The sequence below is a fragment of the Mixia osmundae genome (genome assembly GCF_000708205.1).
Source record: "Mixia osmundae IAM 14324 unplaced genomic scaffold scaffold_1, whole genome shotgun sequence".
NCBI lineage: Eukaryota > Fungi > Basidiomycota > Mixiomycetes > Mixiales > Mixiaceae > Mixia > Mixia osmundae.
Window position 1 is genome coordinate 299,672 of NW_014575563.1, and position 15,951 is coordinate 315,622.

Consider the following 15,951-nt stretch of genomic DNA (forward strand, 5'->3'; position numbering starts at 1 on the left):
GCGAGCTGGAGCCAATCAAGTGACGCCCGATGTCTCGTCGTGACCGGCGACCGGCTAGCAGTTCGCTGCAAGACGCGTCGCGACAAGACGAACTTCGCGCCGCGCGTAAAGTGCATCCACCTAGCTCAGTAGGGGCTCTTCTCCGTCCAGTGTAGCCGCATGGCCAAGCACAGCAATCCGAATGGCGCAGCGGGAGGCAGTACGCGTGGCCGAGGAAGTTGGAGGGGCCGGGCGAGCTACAGAGGCGACAGAGGAGGCCGGGCCGGCAGCTTCAACAAGAACGGCAAGAGCGGTGATGCGGCGGCCAAGATCCAGACGGAGGATGGCGTACAGTCTGAGGACAAGTTCGAGGAAGTCAAGCTGCGCGATTCACTGGATGAGAGACTGGGATTCTACCGCTTCAGTGAGGGCGGCAAATCAAAAGTCGGCTGGCTCGTCAATATGCACCCTGTCAGCTGCCTCTGAGTGATCGGCGATGGCATCTGACCATGACATGGTGACAGACACTCATCAAAGATGACCTCCATTCAGGCGGGCGTGCTGCGGTAGACTTTTACTTCATCCAGGACGACGGAGAGCTCTTCAAAGCGACAATGGTCTATGAGCCCTACTTCTTTCTCGCCTGCAAAGTATGCTCCAAGCTCCTTGGCGCAGAGGCAGTACTGATAGATACACTGCCATGCAGAAAGGGACGGAGACACAGGTCGAGGAATGGCTCAACAAACGCTTCGAGACCCAGCTCGTCAGAGTCGAGCGTCAGCGTAAAGACGATCTCAAACTGGTGCGCCATGCGCGCTCCATTGATGCAATCGCTGACGTCAGCTGCAGCCCAATCATCTGCTCGGCTACAGCCGCACCTTCATACAGCTTATATTCAGGAATGTCAACGACCTTCAACTCGTGCGACGCGAATTGCTGCCCATCGCCAGTAAAAACGCCGCGAAGCTCTCCGCAGTCGATGCATACGCCGAGGTCATCGCTGGAGACTCAACCGCAAATTTGGCCAACTTAGTGTTGGTGGACGATTTTGCCGGCGTCGACATTGAAGAAGGTGCAGCCTTTGTCGCAAAAGCATCGACGCGCGCCCTCGGCAGCGCAGCAGATCCCAGCGAGCAGATACTCGATGTCAGAGAATACGATATACCCTACTATTTGCGCGTCGCAATCGACAAAGGTATGTCACGTACCACTGCGCTAGCGTTTCTCACTGACGGCCGGCCGATATGGCAGAGATCCGCGTTGGTCTATGGTACACTGTCTCTTCGCAACAGGGCGATATCACACTAGAGTGCATCACCGAACGCGTAGAGCGTGCCGATCCGGTCGTCCTCGCATTCGATATAGAGACCACGAAAGGTCCACTCAAATTCCCAGACGCCGCTCATGATCAGATCATGATGATCTCGTACATGATTGACGGCCAAGGCTTCCTCATCACCAACAGAGAGATTGTGTCAGAAGACATTGACGATTTCGAATATACCCCAAAAGCGGAGTACGAAGGTCCTTTTATGGTCTTCAACGAAGCAGACGAGTCGGCACTCCTGGCACGCTTCTTCGAACATGTACGCGAGGCCAAGCCGACCGTCATTGCTACGTACAACGGTGACAGTTTCGACTGGCCATTCGTTTGCAATCGCGCCGCAGCCAGAGGCATCGACATGTACCGAGAGATCGGGTGGAAGATTGACGCAGAAGACGAATTCAAGAGCGCCAACTGCATTCATATGGATTGTTTTCGATGGGTCAAGCGTGACTCGTATCTGCCACAGGGCTCCCAGGGTCTCAAAGCCGTCACGGTCGCCAAATTAGGCTACAATCCTATCGAGCTCGACCCTGAGCTCATGACGCCCTACGCTGTCGAGAAACCACAGATCCTTGCCCAGTATTCAGTCTCAGATGCCGTGGCGACATACTACCTTTACATGAAATACGTGCATCCCTTCATCTTCTCGCTTTGCAACATCATCCCGCTCAATCCAGACGAGGTGCTTCGAAAGGGCTCCGGGACACTCTGCGAGACTCTGCTTATGGTCAGTCAAACGATCAGTTGTGACCGTCTTGCTAAAGTCGCGTACAGGTCGAGGCGTATCGGGGCAAGATCATCATGCCTAATAGGCATGTGGAACCGACGGCGAACATGTACGAAGGCCATCTTCTCGAGTCCGAGACCTACGTCGGCGGCCATGTCGAGGCTCTTGAGGCGGGCGTTTTCAGAAACGATATACCCGTCGACTTTCGGATAGCACCAGACGCGATACAGAAAGTGTGTGCGATCGCTGCTGTTGCCTTTTAAATCTGCTCACACCTCTGCGCAGCTAATCGATGAGCTCGATCAAGCCCTGACGTTCAGTCTGAAGGAAGAAGGAAAGATCGACCTTGCAGACGTGGAGAACTACGATGAGGTGCGAGGAGGTATTCTCAGCATGCTCGAGGAGTTACGCGACAAGCCGATGCGCCAGGACAAGCCTCTGATCTACCATCTTGATGTGGCGGCCATGTATCCAAACATCATGTTATCGAATCGCCTTCAACCGGACTCAGTCGTCGATGAATCGATGTGTGCAGCCTGTGACTATAACCGACCTGGCAAGACTTGCGATCGACGGATGACCTGGGCCTGGCGCGGCGAGTTCTTTCCTGCCAAGCTAGACGAATTCAAGATGGTCCGCAACGCACTAGAGTCAGAATCTTTCCCTCCCAAGTGGCCTGGCAAGCCACCTCGGCGTTTCGTGGACCTTGCCCCAACTGAGCAGACTTCGTTCCTGCACAAGCGACTGGGAGACTACTCTCGAAAGGTATACAAGCGCACACATGACACCAAGATCATCAACAAGGAAGCTATCATCTGTCAGCGGGAAAATCCTTTTTATATCGACACTGTTCGCGAATTCAGAGATCGTCGATATACTTACAAAGGCTTGCACAAGACATGGAAGAAGAATCTCGATGGCGCCAGTGTGACCGGCTCACTCACCGATGTCGTCGAAGCAAAGAAGATGATCGTGCTTTACGACTCACTGCAGCTCGCGCACAAGTGTATCCTCAATTCGTTCTATGGCTACGTCATGCGAAAAGGTGCTCGGTGGTATTCGATGGAGATGGCAGGCATTACGTGTCTGACGGGCGCATCCATCATACAAATGGCACGTAGACTCGTGGAGCAGATCGGGAGACCTCTCGAACTCGATACTGACGGGATTTGGTGCATGTTGCCTGGCTCTTTTCCCGAAGACTTCAAATTTAGACTCAAGAACGGCAAGAGCTTTAGTATCTCGTATCCGTGCACAATGCTCAATCATCGTGTGCATGACGGCTTTACAAACGATCAGTATCACGAGCTTGTCGATAAGGAGCGCGGCGTCTACGAGATCCGAAAAGAAAACAGTATCTTCTTCGAGCTTGATGGGCCGTATCGAGCGATGATACTGCCGTCGTCGAAAGAGGAAGACAAATTGCTCAAGAAGCGCTACGCTGTATTCAATGAGGATGGAAGTCTCGCCGAGCTCAAAGGCTTCGAAGTCAAGCGACGCGGTGAGCTACAGCTCATCAAGACCTTTCAAACACAAATCTTCGAGCGCTTCTTGCTTGGCGATACGCTTAAAGATTGCTACGCAGCAGTAGCGACAAGTGCAGACCAATTCCTCGACATCCTTACCAGCAAGGCCGCCAGTCTCAGCGATGCCGAGCTCATCGATCTCATCGCAGAGAATCGCAGCATGTCAAAGACGCTTGCAGAGTATGCTGGTCAAAAGTCCACTTCCATAAGCACCGCCAAGCGTCTGGCGGAATTTCTCGGCGATCAGATGGTCAAGGACAAAGGCCTTGCCTGCAAATTCATCGTGTCTGCCAAGCCGAACGGCGCTCCTGTTACCGAGCGAGCAGTGCCCGTGGCGATCTTCACAGCCGAGCCTAGCGTGCGTCAGCACTTCTTGCGCAAATGGCTCAAAGACAATAGCCTAACAAGCTTCGATCTCCGTGACATCCTCGATTGGGATTATTATATCGATCGACTCGGGTCTGTCATTCAGAAGCTTGTCACTATTCCGGCAGCTCTGCAAAAGATCCCCAATCCTGTCCCTCGTATACGACATCCAGATTGGCTAGCTCGCCGCGTCGCATCGATCGACGACAAGTACAAACAGCATCGAATCACGGACATGTTCGTCAAACAGAGAATACAAGCGTCAGCTGCAGGCAAGGCGCTCACCGATGTCAAGAGCTTTTCGGGCCCAAAGCTCGTCAAGCAAAAGCCTGCTGTCGTCATTGATGAAGGCCCTCTGCCTGATCCACGCTCGAACTATTCTGCTTGGATCAAGCGGATGAAACCGCGATGGCAGCTCAAGCGTCAGCAAATGGCCGCTGCAGCGAGCGCCGGCGGCCCATCTTCACACAGTCGTCTTGGCAACATGTTGCGCCAGCAGGCCGGTGCAATTATGACCAGCGACTGGGAGATCTTGCAAGTTACGGAGTCCGGCAGTTCTCGTGAAGGCGAGTTGAAGATATGGCTTTTGATAAAGAACAATCTGCAAGCGATCAAGCTCAGAGTCTCGCGAGAGTTTTACCTCAATGTGAAGAATCTAATCACAGCTGCGCCGTACTTCCCTGCCAGCTGCAGAGTGGCGGATGTTGTCAAAGGGCTGCCGAGCTCGCAGCGGCGGCAGAACCTCGTCAAGGTCACCGTCGACGAAGGCACTTTCACTTCAGAGCAAGCAGCGTATGCGCGGCTGCTCAACAATCCAGAGATTGATGGCGTCTACGAATTGCAGGTTCCGCTCGTCGCGCGCGCTCTCATCAAGCTTGGCGTGTCTTGTAAGCCCGACCACGAAACTTCGCTTGGCAAAGGGCTAGACAAGGGCTTTGATCTGGCGAATCTCAACCGAGCGCCACATTTGTCTTCGCGACGCTACCTTGGCGGGAGGGATAGCCCACTACAATACGCATACTTATATCACGTGCATTCGGACGCCCGGCATGTCATTTGCCTGATTACCAGTGATGGCAAAGCTCGACTGTTCATTGTTGATCGAGGCCGAAATAAGCAAATTCCGAACTTGTCGCGATACTACAGTGAAGCAAAGGCCAACTATTTCAAGCGGGTCTATTCTGGACTTACGCAGGCTGCTCAGAAAGCAGCACGAGGCGCCTTCGACTATCCGGAAGATCTCACGTTCGATACGTCTGTCTACGACCGCGAAGATGTCGCATTCCGAGCGGTCAGCCGCGAATTAACAGGCCTGCACGCGCGCAAAGAAGGCCCGACCGTCTTGATCGCCTACACACCCAAGGACAGGCCATTTCTAGAGGAGCATTTGCCTGCTGCTGCAAATTTTCCATTAGTCATGATCCGCGCCAACAAGGCGGACAACGTCCTGCCAGCGCTGGCTTGGCAAGAGCCGGCAAGCAAGCGCATGCTGCAACACTATCTCCGCGTTTCGCATTGGCTCAAGGACAGGATCGCCTTGGCCGAAGAGTTCGATATCCCCCTGTGCAACCTAGAAGGCGACGTCCCCATCATGGTTGCTGACATCGAATATGCGCGTCGTCTCATAAGTGCAGATCTACTCCTTTGGTGGTCGCCGCGTGCCAAGCCTGACTTGGGCGGCCGCGATGAGGACACATTCGTGTCTGCATCAGAGACATCAGAGCCAGAGATCTCACGGCCGGGATGTTACACCAATGCGGTAGTCGACTTAGATCTGCGCGATCTTGCAGTCAATGCAGTCATGCAAGCAGCGTTTGTCTACGAGCTCGAAGGCGCCGAAGGCACATCGATGGGCTTCGGCGAAGCTTCTCACAACCTTGACGAGTATGCAAAGGGCAGCGCACACGAGGCCGTCAATCTCGGCGATGTTGTGCTGTCCCCTCAGACCTTTGCGATTCTGCGCAGCATGGTGAGGCAATGGCTTGTGTCCAGCGGCAAAGACAATCAATCCGGCATGATGACGGATCACTTCTGGCGATGGGTCTGCTCACCTTCCTCGAATATGTTTGATCCAGCCACGCTCAAGTTCTTACATGGTGTTATGTGCAAGGTACTATCTCAATTGCTTGCCGAACTCCGTCGCTTGGGCTCAGAAGTAGTCTATGCGGACTTCACTCGGATTATGCTCGTCACGACCAAGCCCGATTCGTTCAACGCGCTCGCATACATCAACTATAGTAGGTTATTTGCGTTCCTACGACATATTGGTGGTTGACTTGGTGCGCAGTCGTGTCGTCAATCTCTGGCCGTGATCTCTTCAAGTCTATACACCTCGAGGCGACTACATACTACGATCTCCTGATCTGGTACGATGCTGCCAACTTTGCTGGCGTTATCTGCAAGGATCCCAATGTCGAGATGACCGAGAAGGACACCACGGTAGTCATGGGCTGGAACATATGCTCATTCCTGCCGCCTGTGCTGCAACCGCATTTCTCGACCGCTATTGCTACGTACGCCCACAACATCTATTCCATCAAGCGACAATGCACCCGCGACTTGCGAACGCCTCTGCGAATGATCCAAAATGCAGCAGAGACAGTCCCCAATGCCGGCAAGCTTGAAGAGGCTTCACTGACTGCCAAATATATCTCGGAAAGCTTCACCCGACGTATGCTGAAGACCTTGAGCGATCTCAATCGTCAGCATACGCGCGACACAGCGGTGCCGGAAGCCAGACAGCTTTGGGAATTTCCGAGATTGCCGGGTAGCCACCTTCAGCAGCGAAAGCCCCTGCTGGCCTGGATTGCGTCCGTCTGCGCTATCGTATCGCTGCACAAGACGAATGCCGTCGAGGCGCAAAGTCTCAAGCGCATGCTGCTTCAACAGATTGGTGTCAGAGAATTCTCAGCAGAAGCCGCGTTCCGTAATCCTTGCATCAGCATCAAGGTGCAGATGGCAGTCTGTTTGCATTGCGCTAATGCACGTACGATGGACCTGTACGTCTCATTCTATGCGCTTTGACATTGCTTATATGCGAGTAGATGTCGGGATCCGACTTTGCTGGCATCGGCTAACGCGACGAGCGATCAGCTTGCTTGGCAATGTCCTCGATGCGGCCATCCTCAAGACCGGGGCGCAATCGAGAACAGCCTAATCGATACACTCTTACGAGCAGTGGCCGAATATCAGCTTCGCGATCTCAAGTGCGCACGCTGCAACACCATCAAAGTGCGAGACCTGAGCAAAGACTGCGAATGCTCGGGCTCGTTCTCGATCGAAGAGGCGCGTAAAAGCATTCTCACCCGCCTGCACAGCTTCGAGCTGGTCGCACAATACTACAATCTCGAACGTGAGTAGTTCTGTAATCCGTCCGAAAGACGTGCTGACTGGCGGCTGGCAGTGCTGCTGGGTATCGTCGCACACCAGAAGCAGATCATGCAATAATATCTCTAGACGTCTGTTGTTGCTACAAATTCAGCGCTATTTGCACGCTCTGCACTCGACCAACCGGCTTTTTGCAAGATCGTCCGGAGAGATCGCGTCGCGCGGCATCGTCGTCATCGGATCAGCGAACAACAACACGCCCGGAACGGAGCTCTTTTCGTGATTTATCGCAAGTAGAGGGATGCCATACGAGCTCAGGGAGCGCAAGAGTCGCACCAATCTGGCCTTGGATGCCAAAACAACGGACACGTTGTCAAGCGCCGCTGAACAAGCAAAGACGGCAGCTGTCGGACTGATTGAAGACGCCGATAAAGTCATCAATGGTGGCGGCAATGGCCATGCACACGCCAAACCGACTTCACGCAAAGCTTCTCCCAGCAAAATCACGGCCAAAGGCAAGAAGATGACGATCAGCGACGAGCAAAAGATCCTCGATTTTGAGACTCACCACTCGTACGAGTTTGGGGGACCGGCAGGCACACTGGCGATGATGATCGGCTTCCCTTTGCTCATGTACTACATGTGGATCTCTCTCGTTTTTTACCAGGGCAAGATCGTCATGCCGGCTGCATTTGATCTGAAGAGCGTCGCCTCTTTTGCGCGCACCATGGCATTCCTCGTCCGGACAGCAAGCTATTTCCTCAATGCGTGTTGCAGGAGCTCACAAAGTTGGTTTGCAGCACGCAGCTCCTACTTTCAAAGGTCTGCAGATTTATGGCGGACTCGTCGTCTCACAAATCGTGCTCGCTCTCGTCGTGCCGGGCTATCAGCAAGAGGGCTTACCGGTCCCGTCGCTCAATTTCCAAAAGCTCAACTACAATTGCAACGCACTCGGATGCTGGTATCTGACCCTCATTGGCGCTGCTGGCCTCCACTTCTCCGGCCTCTTCAGATTGAGTCAGATCATCGACCACTTTGGCGAGATCATGACAGTCGCCATCATCTCGGGCTATGCGCTCGCCTTATGGGTCTATCTCTATACCATTAGCAAAGGCACAGCCATTCGCATGTCTGGCAACACCATTTACGACTTTTTCATGGGCGCATCTCTCAATCCTAGATTAGCAGGTATAGACATTAAGATGTGGGCAGAGGTCAGGATACCCTGGATCTTGCTCGCCATCATTGCGCTCGCTGGTGTAGCGAAGCAGTATGATACCCTGGGCTATGTGACGCCCAACCAGGCCTTCATGGTCCTTGCCGTCGGACTCTACACCAACGCGTAGGCTGCTCTGGCTTGATATTGACACGGCTTACCGGCGGGCGTACGCTCATACAGATGCGCAAAAGGCGAAGAATGCATTCCTCAGACCTGGGATATGGCCTACGAAAAGTTTGGCTTCATGCTATCCTTCTGGAACCTCGCTGGCGTGCCATTCACCTATGCAAATTCGATCCTCTATATGGCATCTAATCACCCTTCAAAGTACACATTCCCGCTATGGGGCAACATCCTACTCTATACCACGATACTGGCAGCATATTATGTATTCGACACCTCCATGTCGCAAAAGTCACGCTTCAAGATGCAGCAAGATGGCACCTACCGACCCAGAAACACATTTCCCCAGCTGCCATGGGGTACACTCAAAGATCCCAAATACATCCAGACTGCCTATGGCAGCAAACTGCTCATAGACGGCTGGTGGGCTTATGCACGCAAACCTGTAAGTGACTCGCGTGACGACTCGAGCTGTCATTGACGACCGCGTGCAGAACTACACTGCAGATCTCGTCCAGGTGCGGCGATTCATCTGTTCTGCCCGACTGTGCTGATGTCGCGTCAAAGTCATTCACATGGGCAGTGTGCGCAGGCTTCGGCAGTCCTCTGCCTTACTTCTATCCAGTCTTCTTCCTGGCTGTGCTCACGCATCGCGTCTCGCGAGACTTTGAGCGATGTCACCGCAAATATGGTGCAGACTGGGAAGAGTACTGTCGCATCGTGCCTGCTAAATTTATTCCCGGCGTTTGTAAGTCTGGTGCTATCGCTGATGTGCTCGTCATTGACAAGAGATGCAGTCTGAGATCACTAATTGGATGCTCACGCCCCACGCCACGCTGCACTGTGTAGTCTCGACAGCTGTTGTTCGAGAAGCATGTACACGCTAGATTCACAACATCTCCTTATCTCTCACTCGGAGTCATCGTCCTCTTCTTCCTCGTCTGCATCTTCGCAAGAGATGGTCGAAACGCACTTCCATTCGTTGCCAGAGAATGCAGCCTTCCACAGTCGTGCCTTGCCATCGTCTCCCGCGGTACTGAGAACGGTGCCGGTGATATTCCATTCGACCTTGGATATTCCTCCGCCAGAGACGTGATCGTCGATTTCAGCTGCCAACTCGGATGTCCATTCGCCCTCTGACATGACATCTGATGATTCGGGTGCAGGCGGCCTTAGCTTCCAGACGTGCACCTTGCCATCACGCGAGCCTGTCGCGACGAGATGGTATGACCGGCCAGAGGAGGGTGCCCAAGCAACTGAGCAGACCGGCGCAGGACTACTGCTCGGCTTCTTCTCCTTGACGTTGTGCGGCACAGCTTGGAGCACAAGGACCTGGTGCCAATGATTCGGCGGATTCATCTGCAAGATCTGTCAAGAACGCCATTTCAGCCGGAGGAGTTGAACATGGTAGGGACAGACTGACTCTGACCGCAGAGGAGGTACCTGCACTGACTGCCAATAGCTGGCCATTGAAAGTATCGGAGCACCAGCAGAGTGCCCAGCCACCATCTGCTTCTAGTTGAGAGGGATCCTCCGATCGAGCTGAGCCCGAAGCGAGAGATGCGGCGCTCGAAGCAGGCATATCAAAGCCCCTTATGACGCCCGACGGTGTACGAGCTGACGACGAAGCACCCGCTACGAGAGGAATAGTGTTGACATCTATGTCTTCTAATAGTGACCAAGTCGACAGACCGCTGCCGTTATTGGATGATGGACTGGGACAGTCGTACAGCCGTAAGTGGCTATCAGATGCGATTGCAGCCTGCGCCCACGATACATTCCTCAGCGAGGACGCGCTGAAATGCGAGGAATACGTGCAATCCGCAACCCTAGATCGGCGGGCGCAAAGCCAATGTCACGTATCGTTCCTCTCGCGTCGAGCAGAACGGCTCTTTGCGCGTATCGTTTCTGTCCTGAAGGCAAGATGCCCATCGCCGAGTCTGCTGACGCGAGACCAGTGAGCTCATTGTTCCTATCAATAGTGAGCATCCGACGGGCCTTCAGTCTCCTCCCATATCCTCACTGCACCCTCGCAGCCCGCCGTCGCAAGAACGGCTCCCCATTCCATGGGCGCCCAGACGACCTTGAGCACCGGACCACCTTCATGAGCGGTGAAGACGCAGATCTCTGTCCATGCGCCCGTGTCTGACCCTCGCGCGTGAACCCTGACTTGGCCGTCTATTGAGGAAGTAGCGAGCAAGTTGGGCGATGATGTGGGCGCAAAGGCGAGTGATGTCAGCAGATCTCGAGCTGCTTGCTCGCTGTCAGTCGATGTATGTCAACATGAACTCCATTCGGCTGACCCGTGCTCGAGAGGAGTGACGTTTGGGCCATCGCGGCGGCGACAGGGATGAGAGCTGCAGCAGATCAGCAGCAAGCGTTGAACGCGTTCGGTCTCCAGCTGTCCACTGACTTCCTTCTCTCGCTCTGAGGCTGGCCCCGAGCGCTCTGCACCCATCATGAGGGGCTCAAAGACTGCCTCGCCCGCTTCTGCAGGCTCAGCACGAGGAAGGGGCACCAGACTTCCTCGTGCGATGCTGGAAACCGTGCTTGACCGTAACGCACGACGAGTAGCGGACGGCGCCGTCGGCTCGGGCAAGGCGTCGGTGGTAAGGGGCAGAGGCAAGATCAGAGCAGGCTCCTCGAAGACGTGGGCTCGACCGGCTTCGACATACGCTGAAGATGCCGGTCAGGATGAGGACACGACGGGCAGCGAGTCAGAAAGCGCTCAGAGCGGCTCGGATCGCAGAGACCGCTTCGAGGCTACGACAGAACAGAATCGCTATGTACAAGTCCGTATCCGCCCCTGTGAATCCACAGACATCTGAATCATTTGGGCGGGCAGCTCAAGCCAGAACGCGAGGAAGAACGCAAGCAGGCCATACGTAGCGGCCTCATACCCGATCCTGACAAGCGACATACCCTCGATGAAGCCATCACCTTTGTCGGAACTTGCATGGACATGTGTCCTGCCTTTGAGCGGGAAGAGCGGGAATATCAGAAGAATGTCGACAAGCTCGAACTCGTGAGTCACGTCTCCTGACATTATGAGCATGTTCAAGCAGCTCCGGCAGACGCCGGGAACGAACCGCATAGACGCCAGTAGAGCAGTCAAGGCTTTCCATCGACCTGCGGCAGGCAACGAACAGCCCTTGCCGTCTGATGTGCGCCCGCCAGAAGTCCTCAAGGTTCGCAGCTTTCGTCCGAAGGAGTCACAGCCTTGACTGACAAGTCAACGGCGGATAGCTCACGCTCGACTATCTATTCGAGACAGTTCTAGCAAGCGATCCTGGCTTATCGGAGACCCATCCCTTCATCAGAGATCGAACGCGCTCGATCCGACAAGACTTCACGATGCAACACGAGCGAGGCCCCATCGCTATTGAATGTCACGAACGGATAGCTCGATATCATATCCTCTGTCTGCACGTCTTGCGTGATAGAGAGTCTTTCAGCGAAAGTCAAGAACTCGAGCAACTCCGCAAAGGTTTGGCCCAGCATTTGCAGACTTGTGAAGTAGCTCAATAGTATTCCAGTTCTACAATCGCTCAACGAGTTCTACGAAGATGCACTGTTCGAGCGAATGGACTGTCCGAACGAAGCCGAGTTCAGGTCATACTCGCTCATAGTACATCTGCGCGATTCAGACGTCATCAGACAAACCGAAGCGCTACCAGCTCGCCTTTTCGATAGTCAATCGATGCAGACCGCGCTGAGGCTGCACTCGCTAGCCCAGCGCAATAACGATGGTCGTGGGCGCCGTGCAGCAAACAGCGAAGCCTGTCTCAACCATTTTACGCGCTTTTTCAAGTTACTGCAAGCCGAAAGCACGACTTTCCTCCTCGCCTGCTTGTGCGAATCGCATTTCAGCGATATCAGACGGGGCGCTCTTAAAGCGATGATGCGCTCAAATCTGAGCAATCTACCGCCGTATCCGCTTGCTGTTCTGACGAGAATGCTGGGCTTTGACTCGACTGAAGAGTGCGCTGACTTTTGCGTTGCTTTCGGTCTCGGTGTCATAGACGACGCAGTCGAGCTCAATCGTTCATCTTCCTTTACTGGTATGTCACTAAGCACATGCATATCGCCAGTATTGATGGCGCCGCAGAATTCCCGGCTCTAATACCGATGACACGCTCTGAGCGGATCGTGGGTATCAAGCAGGGCTTAACAACCTTTGAGCAGATCCTAAGCGCAAGCGCAATCATGATGCATTCAAGTCCGCCGCCTCCAAGCAAGCCATCGCCTTTGCGTGCAGCCGCTCCCATCTTCGTCCCTCGGCCTGCAGCCAAAATCACTCCGCCCCGTACGCCGCTTGTCAGGGCAAAGAGCAAGACCCCGCCGATACACAAGTCTGCAGCCCCGTCCCTGATCCAGAAACAGCGGAAGAGCGCTAGTCCGCCCGTGCAGGTTGTCATGCGAGATGCGGTACCGCTACACGCACCAGATACAAGTCAGAGCTCGCCTATCGCCTTCCGCACTCCGCAGCGGCAGTTGTTGGAGCCGCAGACAGCTTTAGCAAGCCGAGCGCCCCTCAGCAGAAAATCGCCAACCGTCAGTCCGCACAGGGCTGTCGTTTCCAAAGACAGCGAGGCTCAATCTGTACAAGATCAGATCATTGAAGAGCTCGCGGATCTCATGCTACAGCGTACAATCCATTCTGGTATCCATCATATCGTCACGCAAGCAGTTATAGATCTACGAGCAGCCCGGCGGGAGCAGATCGCACTGAGTCGAGCACAACTTATCGAGCAGATCAGCGAAGACGTCGTTGAAGAGATACTCGGCGACTATGCACACCGACACGCTTGCTGCCAAGTGCTGTCTATTGCAGGAGCAAGGCGCATGAGAAGAGCGCACTGGTCTATCTGGCGCGCCTCGGTGAAACGGGCACTAGAAGCGCGCCAGAAAGCCAGACAAGTAGCTCAGCACTTTTCCGACGTATCGCGAGATTTGCCGGTCAATACGCCGGTCCGGAATATGAACTCTGCAGACGCTCGATTGCGGTCATCCCGATTAGAAATAAATGACAAGCCATTGTTCGGCGAGGAAGAGAATGCGCTGTCCCTCTTTTGGCAGCGTGGCACCTTCTTGGCCCCCTTGATAGCATGGGCCCTGCATCTACAGACATACTCGTCCAAGCATCTGCAAATTGCCTTTGTCGTTGATTCTCTGTTGACGAGTTCTGCCACTTTCTGGCGGTGCAAGCTCGGCATGGCGCCCGAATGCGACGTGATCTGCATCGAGGAGGATGCTTTGGATCTCAGAATAAGCTTGGTCGACTCAGAAGACGCCTTAAAGCTTGATGATCAGCCTCTCGTGTTGCTGGTAGTCGACAGCGACTCTGCCGAGCTTTGTGCCCGGATCATAGACAGCCTAATCGGCTATTGCCAGTTCAGTCCCGCTGTCATTGTCAGCACATGGACAGATCAGCCAGACATCGGCGTGCATAAGGCTTTGCACACCTTCGTACCACTACTCGATCTGCAGCTATGCCTATCATCGACGAACGACGGCAACTTTGCCGCGCTCGTCAAGGCGCTACCTCATCGCCTGCAATCAAACGAAGACTCCGTGCCCGCGCTTACCTACGCCGCGCCTTCACTAAATGCCTGCTACTTGCTGATGCCGAGTGTGCTGAATGCTCACTTGGATTGCTCTATTGGTACGGCATTACATTCTTGCTCTGATGGTGCTGATGGCTGCGCACAGGTGTCATACTGTCTGTTGTTCAGCGATTCCTGGCGCTACTTGACGCAATATTGGGTGCTTTCCTCGTTTGCGCAGGCGAGCACCGGTACACAGGCATCGTCCGATTTCACAGACTGGAGCCCGACGATTCGCTCATGTGTTTGGCCACGTATGCACGCAGCGAGCGCTACGAGGATCAAGACGAATGTATTCAAGCATCTGATCGAATTGCCGAAGCACTGTCGCAGCCAGCTCATCTTCAAACAAGCAGCGCTGTGCTTGCGCTTGATTGGCTGCAACACTTCTGGCGTTTTGCAAGAAACCAGCTGAACAGGATGCGGATCTCCCAGAATAAGATGACCGGACTCAATCCGCACGTCAACACTATCTTGGATCTGCGCATCAGCGAAACGCGTCAAGAATGCAGAAAGCTGATCACTGCAACGACAGCCCACCGACGGCCGCAAACCACGAAGCGCCCTGCAGAAGTAATCGATCTGACAGCAGATGACCCACCGCTCGGCCCCGCCAGAAAGCGAGAGAAGCGCGTTAGCTTGAATACTTTGATGAATGCTATCCAGGTGGCTCGATCGACGCTCGATGCCGATCCCACAGATGGATCAGTGTCAACATGACTGGAGCCATCATGTCCGCGCTCCCAGTGCTTGTGCTACGCGTCGAGGTTGGCGCAGCTTCTTCACGGTCTCGACACTGTTCGACGTGCTGTACATATTCCTTGTCTGCTTTGCCTTCCATTGGCCAGCATTGGCAAGCAAGAAAGCCTTCGGGTTCTTCCGCCCTGCATTTCTTAGCTTGGCGACTATGCGAGCACACGAAGCAGCCCTCAGGAAGGCACTATACGACATGACGTACCGACCGTCGCCTCCGTCGCCTGATCGTATGGGGGCGTATCGCGAGACTCCTGAGGCAACTTCGAGCATTCAGTGGGAAAATCTGATAGTAGAGAGCTTTCCAAAGCATTATCCCTTTGTCGATGTCTCGGAAACGACAGCCGGCCTCGATTGCCTGACGGGTCTCGCCAGAAACATGGCCATTCCTGTCGGCAAGACCATCAATGAAACACTGAGCATGACGCCTTGGGTCACGCGAGAAATAGCCGCTTTGGGCGCTCTGTATGTCCAGCGCAGCATTCTCAAGAAGGCCTCATTCTCTGCCCTATTCCATCGTATGGGCTATGGCGACTCGCTAGCTAGTATGGTAGCCATTCTGCCGGCACGCAAGCTGACTCTATGACAGTCGATGGTGCCGGCCCTTCAAACAAGCTCATGCTTCTGACGGCGATCGCTTGTGAGTTTCGATACTAGCATGAAAGCCTCAAATGCACTGACGCTTTTCGCGCCCTCTCTAGATGTCAAATTCTCGCACGACGGCTTTGCTCGCTGGCAATTTGCCAATATCGGTCACCATCGGCACGCAACGGCAGCAAAAGATTGGCAATCCTGCACCTTTATGAACCTTTGTCATGGCTTCGTGCATTGCCTTCCCATGCTTGGCTACAGGATCACCTTGACCGAGCTAGATCACTGTGCGACTGTAGGAGAGGCTCAGACCCTGTCGCTATGCCTCAAGGAGCTCTTCTCCGGTATGCCCAACTCTACGGCACGTTGAAAAGCAGGTCTCGCGTGATCTTGAAGATATTCATCAG

General features: G+C 54.2%; 4 protein-coding genes across 4 annotated transcripts; 3 read left to right on the forward strand and 1 right to left on the reverse strand.

The window, feature by feature from the left end:
• The first annotated feature begins 105 nt into the window (after positions 1–105).
• Positions 106–7,432, forward strand: L969DRAFT_83792 (uncharacterized protein). The gene is made up of 10 exons (XM_014715099.1): positions 106–450; positions 504–629; positions 686–781; positions 829–1,174; positions 1,231–2,033; positions 2,081–2,266; positions 2,319–6,162; positions 6,213–6,924; positions 6,970–7,277; positions 7,329–7,432. The coding sequence occupies exons 1-10, from the start codon at positions 160–162 to the stop codon at positions 7,370–7,372; spliced, it is 6,756 nt and encodes a 2,251-aa protein (XP_014570585.1). The 5' UTR covers positions 106–159; the 3' UTR covers positions 7,373–7,432.
• Positions 7,433–7,553: 121 nt separating this feature from the next.
• L969DRAFT_604786 (uncharacterized protein) lies at positions 7,554–9,780 on the forward strand (the record flags this gene model as incomplete). Its single annotated transcript, XM_014715100.1, has 5 exons — positions 7,554–7,991; positions 8,053–8,594; positions 8,652–9,039; positions 9,089–9,112; positions 9,162–9,780. 5 exons carry the CDS (start codon positions 7,554–7,556, stop codon positions 9,441–9,443), a joined length of 1,674 nt encoding a protein of 557 aa, XP_014570586.1. The 3' UTR covers positions 9,444–9,780.
• L969DRAFT_83794 (uncharacterized protein) lies at positions 9,197–10,957 on the reverse strand. The gene is made up of 6 exons (XM_014715101.1): positions 10,898–10,957; positions 10,593–10,844; positions 10,413–10,534; positions 10,018–10,356; positions 9,392–9,962; positions 9,197–9,342 (listed from the first exon to the last, which is right to left on the reverse strand). The coding sequence occupies exons 1-5, from the start codon at positions 10,926–10,928 to the stop codon at positions 9,504–9,506; spliced, it is 1,203 nt and encodes a 400-aa protein (XP_014570587.1). The 5' UTR covers positions 10,929–10,957; the 3' UTR covers positions 9,197–9,342; positions 9,392–9,503.
• A 96-nt stretch (positions 10,958–11,053) lies between these two features.
• Positions 11,054–15,914, forward strand: L969DRAFT_42828 (uncharacterized protein; the record flags this gene model as incomplete). The annotated part of the gene is made up of 10 exons (XM_014715102.1): positions 11,054–11,386; positions 11,440–11,619; positions 11,669–11,782; positions 11,841–12,081; positions 12,131–12,655; positions 12,703–14,259; positions 14,307–14,910; positions 14,948–15,498; positions 15,543–15,593; positions 15,655–15,914. The coding sequence occupies 10 exons, from the start codon at positions 11,054–11,056 to the stop codon at positions 15,912–15,914; spliced, it is 4,416 nt and encodes a 1,471-aa protein (XP_014570588.1).
• Positions 15,915–15,951: the final 37 nt, after the last annotated feature.